This window comes from Chiloscyllium plagiosum, unplaced genomic scaffold (assembly GCF_037043375.1).
Source record: "Chiloscyllium plagiosum isolate Xiang-an unplaced genomic scaffold, Cpla_swu_hap1 HiC_scaffold_4, whole genome shotgun sequence".
NCBI lineage: Eukaryota > Metazoa > Chordata > Chondrichthyes > Orectolobiformes > Hemiscylliidae > Chiloscyllium > Chiloscyllium plagiosum.
Window position 1 is genome coordinate 145,590,489 of NW_028270142.1, and position 21,162 is coordinate 145,611,650.

The 21,162-nt window shown below is 40.1% G+C and overlaps 1 protein-coding gene across 2 annotated transcripts in view; it reads right to left on the reverse strand.

Annotated features, from left to right (window-relative positions):
* lama3 (laminin, alpha 3) overlaps window positions 1–21,162 on the reverse strand; it is a 376,808-nt gene that overhangs the window by 82,600 nt on the left and 273,046 nt on the right. For both annotated transcript variants that reach the window (XM_043687604.2, XM_087986754.1), the window contains exons 43-51: window positions 19,340–19,458; window positions 19,152–19,232; window positions 17,489–17,610; window positions 10,902–10,952; window positions 9,255–9,406; window positions 7,874–7,984; window positions 7,200–7,311; window positions 4,297–4,446; window positions 1,858–2,054 (exon numbers count right to left, since the gene is read on the reverse strand). In XM_043687604.2, the coding sequence (XP_043543539.2) occupies window positions 1,858–2,054; window positions 4,297–4,446; window positions 7,200–7,311; window positions 7,874–7,984; window positions 9,255–9,406; window positions 10,902–10,952; window positions 17,489–17,610; window positions 19,152–19,232; window positions 19,340–19,458 (1,095 nt within the window). The remainder of the gene's footprint in view (window positions 1–1,857; window positions 2,055–4,296; window positions 4,447–7,199; window positions 7,312–7,873; window positions 7,985–9,254; window positions 9,407–10,901; window positions 10,953–17,488; window positions 17,611–19,151; window positions 19,233–19,339; window positions 19,459–21,162) is intronic.

Genomic DNA, 21,162 nt, shown 5'->3' on the forward strand with positions numbered 1-21,162 from the left:
CCTTAGGTGTATTTAAATGCTTAGGTAGATAGCGTCTTGGTCACTAGGGGAAAGAGTAGTAGAGTGGATATGAGGAATGTTGGATCAGCCGTGTTCCTATTGTATGACTGAGGTGAGGGGCTGAGTGGACTACTCCTTTACCTATTTCTTATGTTACCTAATATCTCCTCAAATAACTCCATATCGTATTGCTTGATAATACCTTGTGAAGTGCTTAGGGATGTTTAATAAATGTTTATTGTTGTGAAGGGAAGGTGAGATACCCCAGAAGTGATGGATAAGTGGGATTTACTCTGGGTTCAGATATAGACACACTGAGTTTTGGATAAGCTAAAGTTCAGGGAGTGTGGAAATAGAGGAATAATGAAACAATGACTTGCATTTAGATAAAATCTCTAAATCTCTAATCATATAGATTAGTTCTACTGAAAGTTGAGGCTACTAATTTTTCTGTTTAACAATGATATTTATTCAAGCGACTTCAAATGTTATAGTGTGTTAAAAAAATATAGTTGGTGTTCAGTACATTTTTTTGGCCAAGAGATGTCACTGGTGTGTTTTGAACAGAGATGTTTTAAATGGTTTGCTTTAGCTGAAATCAAATCTTTTTCATGCGCTGTAAAATTTGTTCAATACGATGCTGTTTTCACAGGAATAGAAGAACGGGAGGAGGTCATTTAACTAAGTTCTGAAGAAGTGTCACTGTACCTGAGATGTTAACTCTGTTTCTCTCTCCTCAGATACTCCCAGACCTGCTGAGTTTCTCCAGCATGAGATCAGGGTATTTTCTATATGGTATGAAGTTAAATACAGTGGATGTCCAAAGACTTGGGAGTTCAGATCTTTAAACTGCCACAAACAAGGTGCAGCAAATAATCAAGACTATCTACTTGAATGCTGGCTTTTATATCTGGAGGATTGGTGTATAAGGATGCTGCAGCTATGCTGCAGTTATACAAACCCCTGGTTAAACCCCATTGAGAGCACTATGAGCAAATGTGGGCAGCACACCTTAGGAAGGATCTATTGGCCTTGGAGGGAGTACAAAGTAGGTTTACAAGAATGATATCTGGACTTCAGAGGTTAAGTTATGAGGAGAGATTACACAAATTAAGTCTGTTTTAGTTCGAATTTAGAAGGCTAAGGGGTGATCTGATTGATTTATTTCCATTAGTTAGGGATTCTACAACTTGAGGGCATAGTCTGCGAATTAGGGTCAGGAGAGATGGTAGCAGTACTTCGACACTGAAAGCGTGGTAGATATTTGGTACTCACTTCCACAAATGGTAGTGGATATAGGATCAAATGTTAATTTTAAATCTGAGATAAATTAAATAGATAAAGATGTTAAGAAACATGAGCCAAGGCAGGTATATGGTGTTCGATCACAGATCAGCTACAATCTCGTTGAATGGTAAAGCAGGCTTGAAGGACTGAACAATATACTTCTATTTCTATGTTCTATTTTTTGTTGGAGGACATTTAACCCCGGGAGCCCTAGAATGAGGTCATGACTGAGAGAAATTTCTTCCTGAAACTGTGTTGTGAATCAGCTTTCACCAAACTTCCAGGCAGCGTATTCCACACTACAGCCATTCAGTGTGTTGAGAATATTGTCACATCTCTCTTCTGGCTCTTGTATCAGTTATTCTAAATTTGTATTCTCTGGCTACTGAGACTCCTACCACTGACAACAGTTTCCCTTTATTTTCTTTATCAAAATTTGTCATAATTCCCTCAAAGTTCTTCCTAATTAAAAGGAAATCATTTTAAATGTTGAACTGTTATGAATATCGATGTTGTAAAGAAATAAAATTCAACCATTAAGTAATGCAATTAATAATATTTAACAATCACCTTAATATTGTCCAGTGAAATAGAATTAATTCCGTTGAGGTTTTCAGCTTTTTGAGTTAGATTGGCTGCTTCATTTATCGCATCTTGAAGATCCATTAACTTAGTCTGATATAAACTTAGTGCATCCGTTATATTACTTGCGAGTTGTTTGTTCTCTTCAATATTTTTTACAAATCCATTCTTAATACGGTCAAGCACTAACAGATAACAAATAAGAAATAGGAGAGTAACAGTAACAAAATTATATTTTTGATTTTAAAAAATCCTGTGTCACAGATTATACTGAAGAATTTTGGAATCAGTCAAGACCATTAGACACTTGAGCCTGTTCTTCCATCCAATGAGAAAAAGACCAATACCTAGGATTGGATTTTCCTGATTTCAACTGGGGCTGGAATACATACAATTTGGGGGAGCAGAATAGCTGCAGCGTTACATAGTTAGATTTCCCACTTTGTATCTGATCTTGATGATACTTGTGATGGCAGGGAGATAGTGTTTTTGCCAATCAGTCTGTTCAGTTATGCTATGACACACTTTTGGAATAGGTGGGACATCGACCTGCACCTTCTGGCTTACAGATAAGGACACAACCACTTCACTACAAAAGCCTCTCTGATGACAGGGAGTAGTGCAGTCTCTGAACTGGCTTAAACCTGCAAAAGGCCAAATAACATTGTTTAGGACTTACTAAAAGCTAGTCCCTTGATAACACCTTTTGAACATTTTTGGAGGAGGCTAACATTCAGCAGTTGCCTGTGCTGCATGCAAGTAAAGGCCAGGTCAGGGGCAGGTCATGGAGAAGAGAGTTAAAAATATTCAAGCTTTTCATAGAAAATTAAAATTTCTGCAGCCAATATTAAGTAAGGGTGGTGTCTGCATTAATAAGTTTACCAGTTCAGGAAGTTGCCATCTTCCTGGCATAAAATGGGCATCAGAACAGGGAACATGGCTATTCAGAGCTGACTTGAGTACTGGAAAGGCTACAGTTGGAGATGGGTGCTCTACCCCCGGCAATTGAGGTGACTGGAGATGGAGAGCAGCAGTCTGCAGAGGAATGGTAGATTACCAACTTCAGGAGATCAGATGAGAGGGGCAAGGGACATGAAGGAGAAGGAGAAGTTACTCTGAATACAAGATCGGCAGGAGTGACGGAATCTGTAGTTATTTGTGAACTGTTGCTAAGTCATCTACAACTTTCTAGGCAGAAGGTCACCGACATCTGTGTCCTCGTCAACTGTGAACATCAGTGGCTGTGATAGGGGGTGGCAAATTGTAAATCATCCAGATGACAGATGCTCTCTTTACAAATGCTGAACAACACATCAGAGTAACAAAAGAAGGGACATTGCAGGCTCCCGGGGCACCGGTCCAATGTCTGATGCATTCACATTGTGCTCTCCAACACCCTCCTATACCCTCAATCATTGTGGTTCTTCTGTGCTGTCCATAATATGGACCTCTTGCATGGACCTTCAGGGTGATGATGCCCTGGGAGCTGACAGTTCATTGAGAACAGGAGGTGGAGAGCAGAAATTGGAGGCAGAGGGAGATGACACTGAACAGAAAGGTGACACTGCTCCAACAGAAGATAACTTTCTCTGCCGCCTCATTGGAAAAGGATCTGTCCATCTCCTTCCTCTATTGTCAGTCATTTGGCTTGCCGTGACAACCTGCTTCCCCGTGACACAATGGCACAGCTTGATACAAACTCCCTCCTTTAGGACAACATTCAACCTAAATCCAAATCCAAAAACCCATCCCCATTCTTGCTCCCAAATTCTTATCTGATTTAATTGGAAAAGAAACACTTGCGCCTGTGTCAATTAAGAGATCATCCCTGGAAAGGTTATTACAGAAGAAGACAGTCTGGCTTTATGGTCCGTACGAGCTTCCTCATTTGCTCTCAACATATCCTGTGCTCTTTTTTTTCTTAGAAGCTTCACCTTAAGTGTAGCTATGCAATTCAGCCACTCACTGTAATAGCAAATTGCACATTCTTACCACATTTAGGATAAAGAAATTTAAATCAAATTCTTTATTGCATTTATAAGTGACTCATTATCTTAATGGCCCTTGAATAAAATAAGTTGCATTCTAAACCAAGAATCTGAACGGAAATTAAATTGCACTTGTCATCACATCAACAATAAATTATTGTGTTATTTACAGTAATAAGAAAAGTAGTACTGCTGATAAGACAACTCATTATTTTTCTGAAATTTAAAGTGAGAATTTAATCAAAACCTACATAGATTGAAAATCCTGTCAGCTAGCTTCCCTTTAGAGGCACCAATGCTACTCATCTTAACCATCTCCTGTCGCAGCAAGTTTCACAATTTACTTTATTCACCTCCAGCACTTTGGAATCAAACAGTTGGATCTACATGTCGGTTGAAAGCCAATGAAAAGTGTTTTTCCTAAGGCGACAATACTTACATATCTTTGACTCTTGATTCTCCCTGTCAGCCACTCTTCTCTCCACATCAAAGTTACGGTTTCTCATTTCATTGAGCATCCGTTCTACCTCATCTAACTTGGGTGCAGTGCCGGATGAGGAATCAAGGGTGTTCATGGTCTTCAACATTTCTGAAACACAATTGCAGAAACAAAGTCCTTCCTAGTTTCTCCTTACAAGGATGTTTCATTATTATAATATGATGCATATTGTCAGCAACTGTAAAACCTGCTCTCTTCTCCACCCTTGATTTTCACTGCTTTACCGCTGTGTCTTCAGACCCTTGGGCTCTTTTTCCTCCCTACTTTCCCTCTAAATGCCTCATACCTCCTTAAAACAAACTCTTTGTCGAAGCTTTTGAGCACAAATCTCCTTGTGTGCCTCAGTGTCAATTTTTTGTCATCTAATGCCCCTGTCAAACACCTTTGACTGCTATACTATTTTAAAAGGTGCTATATAAATGCAAGATTGTTAAGGTGAAACTCAGCAATAATAGAGCAGATTTTTAACATAAATTTATATCTAAAAATGACTTGGATACTGGGATATTGATGGACTAGATTGCTCCAGGAAAAGATGCCAAAGATTCAGTGGGCTGGAGAGCCTCCTTGCTGCCATAACTCACTCTATGGGCATGAGTTTTTGAATGGTGGGGTTTCCTGCTCCAGCACACAAAGAATCAATGAGATTTGCTCATTTGCTCTGCAGTACTTAACACTTACCTCAGGATGAAGCTTTTGCTCATATCTGGGATAAAGTTCTACCTTGGAGAATTGCTGGCTCTCTAAAATCACAGCTCTACAAATGTTGGTCATTGTCAATAACACCCACATCCCATGAAAGGATAGAGAAAAATATACATAGCTGTAAAGTGCTTTGGGATATTCTAAGTGTGTAATATCTGCTTTAGAAAGGAGTATACTTAAGAGGGAAATCAGGAGGGCAAAACAGGGACATGAGATAGCGTTGGCAAATACAATTAAGGAGAATCCAAAGGGATTTTACAAATATATTAAGGACAAAAGGGTAACTAGGGAGAGAATAGGGCCCCTCAAAGATCAGCAAGGCAGCCTTGGTGTGAAGCCACAGAAAATGGGGGAGATACTAAATGAATATTTTGCATCAGTATTTACTGTGGAAAAGGATATGGAAAATATAGAATGTAGGGAAATAGATGGTGACATTTTTAAATGTCCATATTACAGAGGAGGAAGTGCTGGATGCCTTGAAACAGTTAAAGGTGAATAAATCCCCAGGAGCTGATCAGGTGTACCTGAGAACTCTGTGGGAAGCTAGAGAAGTGATTGCTGGGCCTCTTACTGAGATATTTGTATCATCGATAATCACAGGTGAGGTGCCGGAAGACTGAAGGTTGGCAAACGTGGTGCCACTGTTTAAGAAGGGCGGTAAAGACAAGCCAGGGAACTATAGACTGGTGAGCCTGACCTCGGTGGTGGGCAAGTTGTTGGAGGGAATCCTGAGGGACAGGATGCACATGTATTTGGAAAGGCAAAGAGTGATTTGGGATAGTCAACATGGCTTTGTGCGTGGGAAATCATGTCTCACAAACTTGATTGAGTTTTTTGAAGTAACAAAGAAGATTGATGAGGGCAGAGCAGTAGATGTGATCTATATGGACTTCAGGAAGGCGTTCAACAAGGTTTCCCATGGGAGATTGATTAGCAAGGTTAGATCTCATGGAATACAGGGAGAACTAGCCATTTGGATACAGAACTGGCTCAAAGGTAGAAGACAGAGGGTAGTGGTGGAGGGTTGTTTTTCAGACTGGAGGCCTGTGACCAGTGGAGTGCCAGAAGGATTGGTGCTGGGCCCTCTACTTTTAGTCATTTACATAAATGATTTGGATGAGAGCATAAGAGGTACAGTTAGTAAGTTTACAGATGACACCAAAATTGGAGGTGTAGTGGACAGCAAAGAGGGTTACCTCAGATTACAACAGGATCTGGACCAGATGGACCAATGGGCTGAGAAGTGGCAGACCGAGTTTAATTCAGATAAATGCGAGGTGCTACATTTTGGGAAAGCAAACCTTAGCAGGACTTATACACTTAATGGTAAGGTCCAAGGGAGTGTTGCTGAACAACGAGACCTTGGAGTGCAGGTTCATAGCTCCTTGAAAGTGGAGTCACGGGTAGATAGGATAGTGAAGGCGGCATTTGGTATGCTTTCCTGTATTGGTCAGAGTATTGAGTACAGGAGTTGGGAGGTCATGTTCCGGCTGTACAGGACATTGGTTAGGCCACTGTTGGAATATTGCGTGCAATTCTGATCTCCTTCCTATCGGAAAGATGTTGTGAAACTTGAAAAGGTTCAAAAAAGATTTACAAGGATGTTACCAGGGTTGGAGGGTTTGAGCTACAGGGAGAAGCTGAACAGGCTGGGGCTGTTTTCCCTGGAGCGTCGGAGGCTGAGGGGCAACCTTATAGAGGTTCACAAAATTATGAGGGGCATAGATTGGATAAATAGACAAAGTCTTTTCCCTGGGGTCGGGGAGTCCAGAACTAGAGGGCATAGGTTTAGGGTGAGAGGGGAAAGATATAAAAGAGACCTAAGGGGCAGCTTTTTCATGCAGAGGGTGGTACATGTATGGAATGAGCTGCCAGAGGATGTGGTGGAGGCTGGTACAATTGCAACATTTAAGAGGCATTTGGATGGGTATATGAATAGGAAGGGTTTGGAGGGATATGGGCCGGGTGCTGGCAGGTGGGACTAGATTGGGTTGGGATATCTGGTCAGCATGGACGGGTTGGACCGAAGGGTCTGTTTCCATGCTGTACATCTCTATGACTCTAAATGGAGGTCTTTTTGTTTAAAGGCTGTATTACAATATCAGCTACTTTATTTAGTGTAAAAGCGAGCTCACCCAAGATCTGCAACAACACGTTTTCTATATTTGTCACCATGTCTTGTGCACGTTGATGGGTCACATTGATTGAAGAGAGTAACAGTTGAGTAGTTCGAGAATCCTTTTCCACCTTAAAATAAAACATTTTCAGATTTCAGCACATCTGAAGTTTACATGGATAGTTTGAGCGATAACTTCTCATGTTCCGTGCTGTACATCTCCATGACTCTATGACACATCACAGGCACATTTTGCCTATGTCAGCTCTATGAAAAGAATACTTGGGTATGTTTCAGTTTCTCACTCTTACTGTCCTGCAAATTTTCTTTTCCAAGTTCTTTTGTCTAGTTCCCTCATGAAAGTTACCATTTTTCTGCTTCACTTTCAGACCAAGCTTTCCAACTGTACCCATGTGCAAACAACCTTCCACTCTGAGATTTTTGACAACTATCTGAATTCTATGTCTCCTGATTATCAACACTCTTGCCACTGGAAATCATTTACTGATTTTAACAAAACTCTGTATCATTTTGAGCATGCTTATTTAATCTCCCTTTAAGTTTCTCTGTTCTAAGGAGAATAATCACAGATCCTCTAATCTCTCCAGTGGTATCAATCTGTTAAATCCTTCCGTAGTATCTCAGAGGCTTTAACATTTGTTAACTTTTGAAATTGTCACAAATATTACTTACCTTTTCCTCAAGCGCAAGGACATCTTGAATGAGATTCATGTTGTCATTTTCCAAGTCATCAGTCCTTTTTACGTGCTGCTCCACAGTGGCCTGATACACCTTTAACTGATTCTAAAATGGGAAACAATTTATATCATTGAATTTGTAATTTAAATGTATTATTTTTGGCTGCCCTTATCACCAATGTTATTCTATTTGGTGGTGCAGAGACTGTTGACACACTAAGACACAGGTTCACAGGATATGTCACTGCAAAGTGACAACACAGAAGCTGCTGGGAACAACAATGGTCTGACCCATATAATCACACAGTTAGCGCTATTTGGAACTACACTCCAACAGTCTCCCAGGGTAGAGTTTGTCCCTAGTTTGCAGATGATAAGAGGGCCTTTTCTGTGCTGTAGATCTGTCTGAATCAAGGGATAGGAAAATCAGTGTGGACAATGCAACTACAATCCCAGGCATGCAACCAATCAACCTCGGGCTGCTTGTTTGGAGAGAAATATTACTGCTTGTTTTGACTGTTTCAAAACTGCCTTCCTCATTTCCTAACATTGGGTCAACAATGCCTCATGGCACACTGGATGTAGTTCACACACAGTAAACTTTACCTCCCAGAAAGACACTTTAATGGACAGCAAATCTACAGTCAAATCAGCTCCAATTAAATCAGAATTCTGTACATCCCCTTAACTGGGAATTCTCCCATTTAACAATGTATCTGCACAAGTGTATATGATATTGATCACATGCATGTAGATGCACTCTGCACTCTGTTGTTAGTAACTGATTTATTTAGACCCATTTGCACAAGCCATTTTGATGACCACTTTTGTGTTCAGGCCTATTACTATGACTTTTCTTTTAATCAATCTGCTTAAACAATGCATAATTCATTTCCAAGCTAGCAAGGAATATTATGTTAAAATAAACTGATACACCTATAATAAATTAACTGTATTTTCCAACTTAAAACCTGAACATTTGAGTGTAACTGACATCCAATTTATTTTCATACCTTGTACTCCCATGCAGACATACATTTCACACCCATATGCACATGACAGGTCTACATACTTACACCAATGTGAGATCAACCATAATCCTATTTACTGACACAGCATACTCAAGGGAGAGAATCCTGTTCCTATTTCGTATGATCTAATGCTCATGCTTTCCTTCAGCATCTTATTTCACTAAATTGAGATGTTAAATCTTACACTGGTATATTATTTTTTTCAACCATTTAAAAAATAACTGGTCTGAGCAAGGAAACTCAAACTTTACTTGGGGCCAGTCTGTAAGGTTTTGGGGACGACATAGAAGTGATAGAATTTGACTTTGGAAAAGATAATGTATGCAAGCCTTGTCTTGGATTTACCTCAGTGTTTTTTATGGACTTGTCTAAGTTGTTCATGCGATGCTGTGTAGCAGTGCTTGTGTTTGCATTTTGAAGCTGGAGTTTGATCTTATACAGATCGGAATCCATTTTGTTCAAGTCGAGCAACAGAGCTTCAACGCAACTGTCACAGGCTGGAGAATAAACAAATGAATTATCATTGATTCTGTGTACTGGTTGCAGAGAAACTGAACACAAAATGAGAACTTATAAAATACCAAAGAGGATGAGTACAAGGAAGTGTACATTTAATGCAAAGCACTCCACTCCCCCTCCCCTTACCAAACTCTCATCTCCCTCACCCTCTATGGAATGGTTACCTTAGCACCCTTAACTTGAAAATTCATTCTGACAATATTAGCCGGCTGGTGTTGAATTAATACATGAGAATGGCACCTTCTGCACCTTATTTTAATACTGATATGAATTTGTTTATTTTAACAGGTGTTACCCAACAACAGACCTTGGAAATAGACAGGAAAGAAATTAAGTTGCATATGGTCTGTGAAAACAGAAGCTTGACAAACCAGGCAGACACACTGCAGGACAAGGGAAGCCCATTTAGTCCATTGTGTCAATGCTGGCTTTCAGATAAAATTAACTCACTCCAGTTACTTTCCATCTAAAGTTGAAATTATTTTCAAATGTGAAGACTAGGTTAACAGTTGCAGTGCAATTCAAAGGGAGGGTCACAAAGTCGGAGGGTCAATGCTCATGGAGGGCTTTTTTTTTACTTATTCATAGGATATGGGCATCTCTAGCTAGATCAGCATTTATTCACCATCACTAATTGCCCAGAGGGCAGGTTAGAGTGGGTCTTGAATCACATGTAGGTAAAGATGAGAAATGTTCTTCCTAAAGGACATTAGTGAACCAGATGGATTTTCTAACAATCAACAACGGATTTCATGGTTATCATTAGACTCTTAATTCCAGATTCTTCACTGAATTCAAATTCCACCATCTGCCATGATGGGATTCAAACCCAGGTCCCCAGAACATTGGCTGAGTGGATTAATAGTCCACCAATAAAACCACCAGGCCATTGCCTCACTGGAGGGTCATTAGAGGAAGGGCTACATTTTTCTCCTACTTATCGATTACCCTTTAGCAAATTAAAATTCTGCTTCAATCAAATTCTGAACATTCCATTTAGAAAATTAATTTCGTAACCTTTTTCTTCTTTTGATGATCATATACACTACCCCTTAACTTAACTACAATCCTCTATAGGTTTGAACACTTAAATCAGATTTACTCTTAATCTTATTTGTTTTTGAGATGAGCACACATTTCTCTTGTTTCTCCTCTTAACCAAAGACTCTCATTCCTTTTCTCACCCTGTGCTGTAACGTTTGTAGAATGATTGAATGAAATAGCATGAAATGAGACCTTTCAACCCATCTTATCAATGTTGGTTCTTTGGAAGAACAATCACAATTCTCTGTCCTGCAGATTTCTAATTGTATCCACCTCTCGTTCAGGTGCTGTATTACCTAATAACTTGACATAGGTAAAAGATATTCATTTTTGTTCTTATTAATGCAGCACAGTAACAATTCAGGAAGCATTTTCCCTTTCCATGAGATAATATAGCTGCAGAACAGATCTGCAAAATCTTTCACTTACTGTCACACTTCTCATCAGAACTAGTATCCTTGGGTTCTTCATTTGTGCAGTCTATGTAAAAGAAAAGCGCAAATAAATTAATTCACCAAAACAAAGGAATTTCAAAACTTCGATTGTACATATAGTCAAATGAAGAACAGCCTAAAAGTAGGATGCTGGGTGTGCAAGAAAGTGGATCAGCCATGATCCTACTGAATGGCTGAGCAGGTGTGAGGAGCTGAACTGTCTACTCCTGTTCCTATTTCTTCTGATCTTATCATCACAGGCAATTGCAGCAAATGCTGAAGATTGTTAACCTTAACTTACCCATGAAGGTCCTACCTTTTCTTTCCCCCTCACCTGAGATGTGGTGACACTCAGGTTAATCTCACCATCAGTCTTCCTTCTCTAATGAGAGAACAGTCTATGATCCTCTGGGTCTATGGTAACTTTATGCTAAGCCACTGAATTTACAATTAATTTATATATTCATAACAGTGAGTTATTAACAAGCAGTTAATTTCCAGCAAGATCCAGCACAACAAACATTTTTTAAAAAGTAACATGATTTTTAATCTGGGTATGCAAAGCAAGAACTGACAGCAGCAAGTCACATTGCAAACTAAGATGAAAAACTGACTTGATCAGCATCCTTGCTGATGCAGTGAAAACATTCAGTGACTTCAAATACAGAGGAACTTTGATTATCTGAAGGACACGAGTGGGCAGTATTTCGCTCGGTTAATCAAATTCCGGATAATCAAATGCGGGATAACATAGTTTAGCTGAGCATCAGGACCTTGCGATCTTGCTGGATAATCCAATATTCAGATAATCGAATGGCGGATTCCTCTGTATACCTTTGTGGCTTGTTTCCCTTTGTTGTTTAGACAGAAAACAGACTGAGAAATCAGGGTCAAACCCAGTAAAAGAGCAAACAGCAAATAGGGAAGGATATCATTGGAACAAGAGCAATATATTCTTTCGTTGAAACTTTATTGCTGGAACAGCACAGCAGGTCAGGCAGCATCCAGGGAACAGGAGATTCGACGTTTCGGGCACAGGCCCTTCTTCAGGAATGAGCAGAGAGTGTTCCGCAGGAGAAGATAAAAGGTAGGGAGGAGGGACTTGGAGGAGGGGCATTTACGCCCCTCCTCCAAGTCCCTCCTCCCTACCTTTTATCTTCTCCTGCGGAACACTCTCTGCTCATTCCTGAAGAAGGGCCTGTGCCCAAAACGTCGAATCTCCTGTTCCCTGGATGCTGCCTGACCTGCTGTGCTGTTCCAGCAATAAAGTTTCAACTTTGATCTCCAGCATCTGCAGACCTCACTTTCTCCTCCAATATATTCTTTCACTGAACATTGACGAACACCTCAGTTGCACATGTCAGACTCATTATACATTGACTTTTGGTCTATTAACATTACAAATAAAAAAAATTCATCCTGACGTAAAATTCCTTCCATTCTCTGACATAGGGAAAATGCTTGAAGCTATAATTAAAGAATTTAATATTTTGTCAATCTGAGGAAGGGTCACTGGATCTAACGTGTTAACTCTGATTTCTCTCCACAGGTGCTGTCAGACCTGTTAAGATTTTCCAGTAATTTCTGTTTCCATTTCAGATTTCCAGCATCCACTGGTTCTTTTGTTCTTTTTATTAAAGAGTTTGTAGCAAGGCATTTAGATAAGTTCAACATAATCAAGCAGAATCAACATGATTTTGTGAAAGGGAAATCACATTTAACCAATCTACCGGAGTTCTTTCAGGAGGTAAGATGCTGAGGATAAAGAGGAAATGGTGGATGCACCATACTCAGATTCATTGAAGGGATTTGATAAGATGATACATCAAAGATTATTGCAGAAAATTTTTAAAAATTCATGTTGTAGGGCACATAGCCATAGAAGATTGGCTGGCTGAGAGGAAGTAGACAGTAGGCATCTTTTGCAGGTTTTGCCAAGATGTAAAGTGTGATGTGCCCCAGGGTTGGTGCAGGATCTCAACAGTTTATAATTTATGTGAATGACTTAAATGAAGGGACTGAAGGTGTGGTTTCATAATTCGCTGATGATAAAGATAGGTAGAAAAGGAAGTTATGAGGAAGACACAAGACATCTGCAAAAAAAAATTATAGATAGATTAGTTGAGTGGGCGTGATGCGGCAAATGGAATATAAGTTGGGAAAATGTGAAACTCCATTTTTGGAGGAAAGTTAAAAAGCATCTTATGGAAATGGTGAAAGTTTATAGAGCTCTGAGGTACAGAGGGATCTGAGTATCCTCATGCGTGAATTGCAAAAAGTTAGTCTGCGGGTACAGCAAGTCACAGGAAAAGCTAATGGAATTTTATGTTTTATGGTGAAGGGAATTGAATACAGAAGTAGAGAGGTTCGGTTTCAGTTACATAAGGCACTAGTGAGACTCTATCTGGAGTACTGGGTACAGTATTGGTCACTGAACAGTGAATAGCGGCCAAACCATATCTTCGAGGGAAGTTAGAGATAGCATTAAATGCAAAAAAGAGCCATACAAGTTGGCAAGAAAAATTCAGTAGACCTGAGGATTGGAAGCAGTTTAGAAGTCAGCAAAGTAGGATCAAGGGATTGATTAAGAAAGGGAAAATGAAGGATAGCCATAAGCTTGACAGAAACACAAGAACTGACTGTAACAGTTTCTACAAGTATGTAAGGGAAACAGATTGGTGAAACTTAGTGTAGATCTCTTACCGTCAGGAATGGGGGAATTTATAATGGGGAAACAAAGAAATAGCTGATGAATGAAATTCATGCTTCACTTCTGTGTTCACAAAAGAGGACACAAATAGTGTACCAGAAGTAATGGTGACACCGAGTTTAGTGAGAGGGACTGTTGGACAAATTGATGAGATTCTTCAGACCTGAAATAATTCCTAATGTAACTAATCTAACCGAACTGTTTAAAAAGGGAACAAGAGGGAACTCAGGAAGTTATAGACCAGTGTGTCTGATGTGAGTAGTGGGAATGATGCTAGAGCCCATTATCAAGGATTTCATAGCACAGCACTTAGAAAACAATCATGGAATCAGACACAGTTAGCATGGATTTACAAAAGGGGAATCTTGCTTGACAAATCTACCTGAATTCTTCGAAAATGTAACTAATAGAGTTGATCAAGGGAGCCAGTGGATGTGATTCATTTGCATTTTCAGAAGGCTTTTGACAAAGTCCCCACATAAGGCATTAATGTGTAAAATTAAAGCACATGAGATTAGGGGTAGTGAATTAAGATGGATAGAAAAGTTAGCAGACAGGAAAGAAAAATTAGGAAAAAATGAGTCTTGCTCTGAATGGCGGGCAATGACTAGTGGGGGATTACAGGAACAGTATTAGAACCTCAGCTATTCACCTATATGTTAATGATTTAGATGAGGGAACTAAATGTAATATGTCAAAATTTGCAGTTAATATTGAAACTGGGTAGAAGGGTGAGCTGTGAGGAGGATAGAGAGATGTTGCAGCATGATTTGGACAGGCTGAGTGAGTGGGTAAATGCATGGCAAATGCAGCATAATGTGGATAAATGCAAGGTTACCCATTTTGGTAGTAACAATAGAAAGTCAGATTATTATTTGAATGGCTGTAAATTGAGAGAGGGGAAGGTCCAACAAGACCTGTCCTCATGCACCAGTTGCTAACAATAAGCCCAGAGGTGCAGCAGGCAGTAAAGAAGGGAGACTGTAGGTTGGCCTTCATAGCGAGAGGATCGAATACAGGAATAAGGATATGGGGCGGCAAGGTGGCTCAGTGGTCAGCACTGCTGTCTCACAGCGCCAGGGACCCGGGTTCACTTCCACCCTCGGGTGACTGTCTGTGTGGAGTTTGCACACCCTCCCCGTGTCTGTGTGGGTTTCCTCCTGGCACTCCGGTTTCCTCCCACGGTCCAAAGATGTGCAGGTTACATGAATTGGCCAAACTAAATTGCCCATAGTGTTCAGGGATGTGTGCGTTAGGTGCATTAGTCAGCGTTAAATATAGGTGGGGGAGTGGGCTACTCTTTGGAGGGGTCAGTGTGGACATGTTGAGCCAAAGGGTCTGTTTCCACACTGTAGAGATTCTATGATATCTTGCTGCAAGGCATTGTGAGGCTAGACCTGGAATATTGTGTGCAGTTTTGGTCTCCTTATCTGTGGAAAGATGGATGTTCTTGTTACAAAGGGAGTACAGTAAGGATTTACCAAATTGATTCCGAGGATGGCAGGACTTCCATATGAAAAGAAATTGACTTGGTTAATATTGACTTGGTTAGGATTGTATTCATTGGAGTATAGAAGAATGAGAGGGGAATCTCATGGAACCTACAAAATTCTAACAGAACTAGACAGGTGAGATGCAGGAAGGATGTTTCTGATAGTGGGGGGAGTCCAGAACCAGGACTGAGATGAGAAGTAATTAGGGGAGGCAATGGCCTAGTGGTATTATTGCTTGACTGTTAATCCAGAGACCCAGATAATGTTCTGGGGCCCCAGGTTTGAGTCCCATCATGGCAGATAGTAGAATTTGAATTCGATAAATATCTTGAATTATAAATCTAATGAAGACCATGAATCCACTGTCGGAAAAACCTATCTGGTTCACTAATGTTCTTTAGGGAAGGAGACAATCATCCTTACCTGGTCTGGCTTATCTGTGACTCCAGACCCACAGCAAGGTGGTTGACTCTTAACTGCCCTCTGGGCATTAAACCCTGCCTAGCTAGTGACATCCTCATTCCAGTGAATGAATAAAGGGAATTTTTTCACCCAGAATGGTGAGTCTGTGCAATTCACTACCACAGAAAATAGTTGAGGCCAAAACATTGTGTTTTCAAGGAGTTAGGTATAACTCTTGTGGCTAAAGGGATCAAGGGAAATGGGGAGAGCAGGATTAGGCTTTTGACTCAATGATCAGTCGTAATCAGATTGAATGATGGAGCAGGCTCGAGGGATTGAATGCCTACTCATGCTTAACTTCCATATATCTATGTTTTCTAAGGCAGAATCTAACTATGATGGAGGTAGTTCAGAAAAAGTATGCTATACTAAACCAGAATGGTTGTCTTATGTCTAAGTGTCGGACAGGCGAGGCTTGTATTCATTGAAATTTAGAAGAGTAAACATTGATTGAAATATATAAAACCCTGAGGGGTCTTAACAATATTGATGAGGTTCAGGTGTCATATCATAGAATCCCTACAGTGTGATAGCAGGCCATTCAACCCATCAAGTCCATACTAATCTTCTGAAGAGCAGTTCACCCAGACCCACCCCTATCCCTGTAAGCTTGCAATTTCTATGGCAAATCCACCTAACCTGCATATCTTTGGACTGCAGGAGGAAACCCACACAGACATGAAGAGAATGTGCAAACTCCACAAAGACAGTCACCCAAAGGTGGAATTGAACTTGAGTCCCTGGCGGTATGAGGAAGCAGTGCTAACCACTGAGCCACCGGGCCACTTTTGGCGGACCTGTTTTTATTAGGTGATAGGCATAGAGTTTAAGAGCAGGGAGGTTTTGCTGGAACTGTATAAAGTATTGGCTAGGCTATAGCTAGAGTAATGTGTGTAATTCTGGAACTCACATTATAGAAGGGATGTAATAGCGCTGGAGAGGATGCAGAGGAGATTTACCAGGATGTTGTCTGGACTGGCGATTTCAGTTATGAAGAAAGATTGGGTAGATTGGGCTTGTTTTCCTTGGAGCAGATGAGATTGAGGGAGGCATGATTGAGATGTATTAAATTATGAGGATCATAGACAGGGTAGACAGGAAAAAACATTTTCCCTTGGTAGAGAGATCAATGACCAAGATTAGATGTAGGAGTTTGGAGGAGATCTGAGGAAAGATATTTTTCACCCAGAGGGTGGTGGGGATCTGGATCTCACTGCCTATAAAGGTTTAGAGGCAGAAACTCTAACATTCAACAATATTGCAATGCCAAGACATACAAGGCTTTGTGCCAAACATTAATTGGATTACAATGATTAAGTGGTTAGTTTTGACCAGTGCAGTCTTGATTGGCTAAATGTTTTTTTTCTGTGCTGGTCATGTTTATGACTATGTCCAGAAATGTTTCATCCTGTGAGTGATTTTGATCGAGGGGGTCACTGTTTAAACTCAGGGGTCAGCCATTAAAACAGAGATGAGGTGAAGTTTTTCTCTCTCTCAGCAGGTAGAGAACCTTTTGGACTCTCTTCTTGAAAATACAGTAAAAGCAAAATATTTTAAAGGCAGAGGTGCATAGATTCTAGTTAAGCAAGGATGGAAGGCTATCAGGGATAGACAGGAAGGATTTAAGGCTACAAGCAGATGGGTCTGGAGTCATACGTGGACCAAACCACATAGTAGACTTCCATCCCTGAAGGACATCTGTGATCCAGGTGGACGTTTGTAATAATTAGAATAAACACCATTGGTATAACATTTTAGTTTGAATCAATTCTGATTTTACCATTTGACATGGTGAGATTTGAACCCACAACAACAGAACATTAGCCTGAGATTCTGAATTGCTAGCTCAGTGACCATACCACTGCGTTCTTTAATTTAGGTTGAGATTTTCTCTGTCATGTAGACTCATACTGTTACCTTGGCAGTTGCTGCATTGGCCGGTCAATGGGTCACAACTTGTCGAACTTGAATGTCCGCACTGACAAGGTCTACATTCACTTCCTATCTCCAAAGGGTTTCCAAAATAACCTGGAGCACACCTGCAGATTTAATTAATATAAATTTGAATATATGTTTGTATAATCAGAAGATGCCGAAAGGGAAAGCACTCAGCAGGTCGGACAGTATCTGTGAAGAGAGAAATGGTGAACATTTCAAGTCCAATATGGATTTTTCTTACAAAACTCCTCTTAGCTAGATTGGACTCCAAACATTACCTTTGTTTCTCTGTTCATAGATGCTGCTAGACTGTTGATTTTCTCCAGCGCTTGTTTTTATTAGATCACTACCATCCACAGTGCTTTGCATTTATTTTAGAGATAACCAGAGTGAGCATTTTAGGTTTTTAATGAATGTCAATGGGAGGTCATTGACCTGAAATATTGTGATTATATTTAGCCTGACTCACTATGCAGGAAGCCCATGAGATTGGTTTCACTCCCTCTAAATATTAACTTCAATTTGGAGTTACATCAAGCTGGATGAATAACCATTATGGTCAGTGAACCTGTCGGGTTTCCTCTGGGAAAGTCCTGTTTAACTTGACTCGCTGTGACTTTCTGTTTGCAGATACAGACTTAACTGTTGGATGTTTTTCAGGCATTATCATTATTATTTTATAATTTCCAATATCCCTTGGTAGTCAGGCTTCATTTTGATGTTCCAAAGAGGTGTTGCTTTTCTTGATTTATGACTTTTCCAAAATGCCTAGATTCATCATTCTGGACTTTATTTTATCCTCCACACCAGCAGGTCAGTGTTACAGCTGTTGGCCACTTTGTGGAAGGGATCAGAATTTCAAAGCATCCTCAAAGGTTCCTCCATTTTCAGGTACCCTCATATCCTACTTGCCTCAACAGTGCCTAATATTCCAATGCAATGGGCTCCACCCATGGTAACTCCCGATTACAAGATTCGACCACACTCTTTAAATACCTTAGAGTGAATTAAACTGACATCTTGACAAGACCACTTCCAGGTTCCTGACTTGGGAGTGAACTGTCAGGATCATCACCTAGCTGGAAAAACAAAGCACCATACGAGACTGCATAAATTGGATGGATTCCTCTACTCTAGTTGGCAGTGGGCGTGGAGTTGGGAAGGGTTAGGGTTAGGGTTAGGGTATAACCCTATCACATTTCTAGTGTTTTGGTGGTACACCCGAATTCTGCCACCTTCCTGCCTTCCCCAGAGTTAGACAACCATGGACAAGGTCTCTATCCCACCACCAACTGAGGCCCTTAAGTCGTGAATTAACAATCACATAAAGATCTGATTCCATGATGCCTTATTTATCACGTGTGCCTATCACCATTTAGATGCTTAGGAACACCAATGCCACCTGAAAGTTTTCATCATTCTGACTGGGAACTATAATTACCGTTCCTTCACTTTTGTTGTGTCAAAGTTCCAGAATCTCACCCAAAGTGCACTGTGGATGTGCCAACATAGCAAGAACTATGACAAATCAAGTCAGCAGCTTGCCATCACCTTCTTAATAGTAAATAGGAGCAGGCAATCAATGCTGAATCAATAGCCAGTGATGCCTACATCCCATGAAAAAGTTTTTAAAAGAACTAACCTCTCACATCTTGATCCGGTATAGCCCGGTTTACACATACACTGAAAGGCACCATTAATCTCGCCACATCGTGTGGCAAAGCTGTAGACAAAAGCAATTGAAGGCTATCAATAAACCAAACTGAGATTTGAATAACAGAACATTGACTCGTTAATTTAAGCACAGCATTTCAAGCTCGTGAACCTTACTTGTTGGAGGGTTGTGTGTATGGACAAGGACAGGGACTGCAGGTACCTTGGGCAGCATTTCCAAAGAAACCTGATTTACATCGTTCACAGTGATCTCCTTCTGTGTTATGTTTACAATCCTGGTACAGAAAAGCACAATGAATTATTTATTTAGACATATATGTATGGTCAAACAGCTCACTGCATAGTTTACTATTTAAATTGAAAACTCTGAAGTGAGGAGGAAATAACAAGACTTTTACAAAGCATATAAACTAGTGAAATGAACATACACATGTCCGGCAACTTAAATGCTCAGATGAAATGGCACATTTCTGAAAAGAAATGAGGTTTAGGTAATATAATCCACATGACATATTTCTAAGTGAGTGCAGGACCAGAGGGACCTGGAGGTGTGTATCCACAAATCATTGAAGGTGACAGAACAAGGCAGTATGGCTATTAAAGGCATATGGAATTATTGACTTTATAAACAGATTCATAGAATAGATTCTCGTTGTCTCGAGGAATTAAGGGCTACGGGGAGAACGCTGGTAAGTGGAGCTGAAATGCGCATCAGCCATGATTGAATGGCGGAGTGGACTTGATGGGCCGAATGGCCTTACTTCCACTCCTATGTCTTATGGTCTTATGGTCTTACAGCACAGAAGTAGGCAGTTCAGCCCATTGTGTTCATGTTGGTTCACTTCATGGACAGTGGCAATTCAAGAAGTCAGTTCACAGTCAATCTTCTCAGAGGGCAATTAGGGTTGGGCAATAAATACTGGCCTAACCAGAAATCTTGTGAATGAATTAGTTTTAAAAACTCAGCTAGTCCCACTTCCCCATTTCTTCCCTGCAGTCCTACAATTTATTCTCTTTAGATAATTATTCAATTTTCTTTTGGAAGCCATGATTGAATCTGCCTCCACTGCACCTTCTAAAAGTGCATTGAACTCATTGTAGAATATTAGTTATCCTCCTCTGGTCTTTGCCAGTGATTTTAACAGATGTCATTTGGTTCTCAGTGCTCACAGGAAGAGTTTCTCACTGTCCACTCTGTCCAAATACTTGAAACCCAAAGGCATTGGATATAAATACACTACAGCCTACTCCTCAGCTGACAGGGAGAGTTGGACTAATTTGATAACTCAAAGAGCCAGCATTGGTACCTTGGGCTGAATGGCCTTCCTCTGCACTGTAAGGTTTTACGTTAGCATTTGAGATTCCAATTTGTGAAATAGAACAGCATATAAAGCAACACTGGAAAATGTATTTTTTAAAATTACAATTCTACAAACAGAATGCCAAATAAAGCAAATAACTGGAATAAGATCTAAGTACTTCGGCTACATCACCAAGACTCCACCTCGTAAGATCTCAGCTAGCACATGTCCCCACCCATCTTTGGCCTGATTCCTATCCTCAGGCAGAATAGACATGCTGTAATTGATATGTTGGAGTGCAGCAGAAACAGCTGGATTAAAAATTAAAATAAGGTTTCAAAACTGTGCCCTATTGATACACTAATTACATTTTAAAAAAATGATACCTCAATTCATGGCAACCTTCTACTTTGTTCCTGAGGTTGTCACACTTAACTTTTAAACGAACTTAATTAATAAGTAATATGGTAAGATATGTTTATAGTTGTCATTTAAAATTCGCAATTCAGTCAGTTGGCCTTGAGATATCACACTGCAAGGCATAAAAGCTGAAAATCGACAATAAATATTTTTGAAGTTACTTTTTTTGTACTGAGGTCCAACTTTAACATGTCTTTCATACAGTGAATAATATTCTAAGGAAATCTCCTAACATTTAACTGAATGTATTAAGTTGCA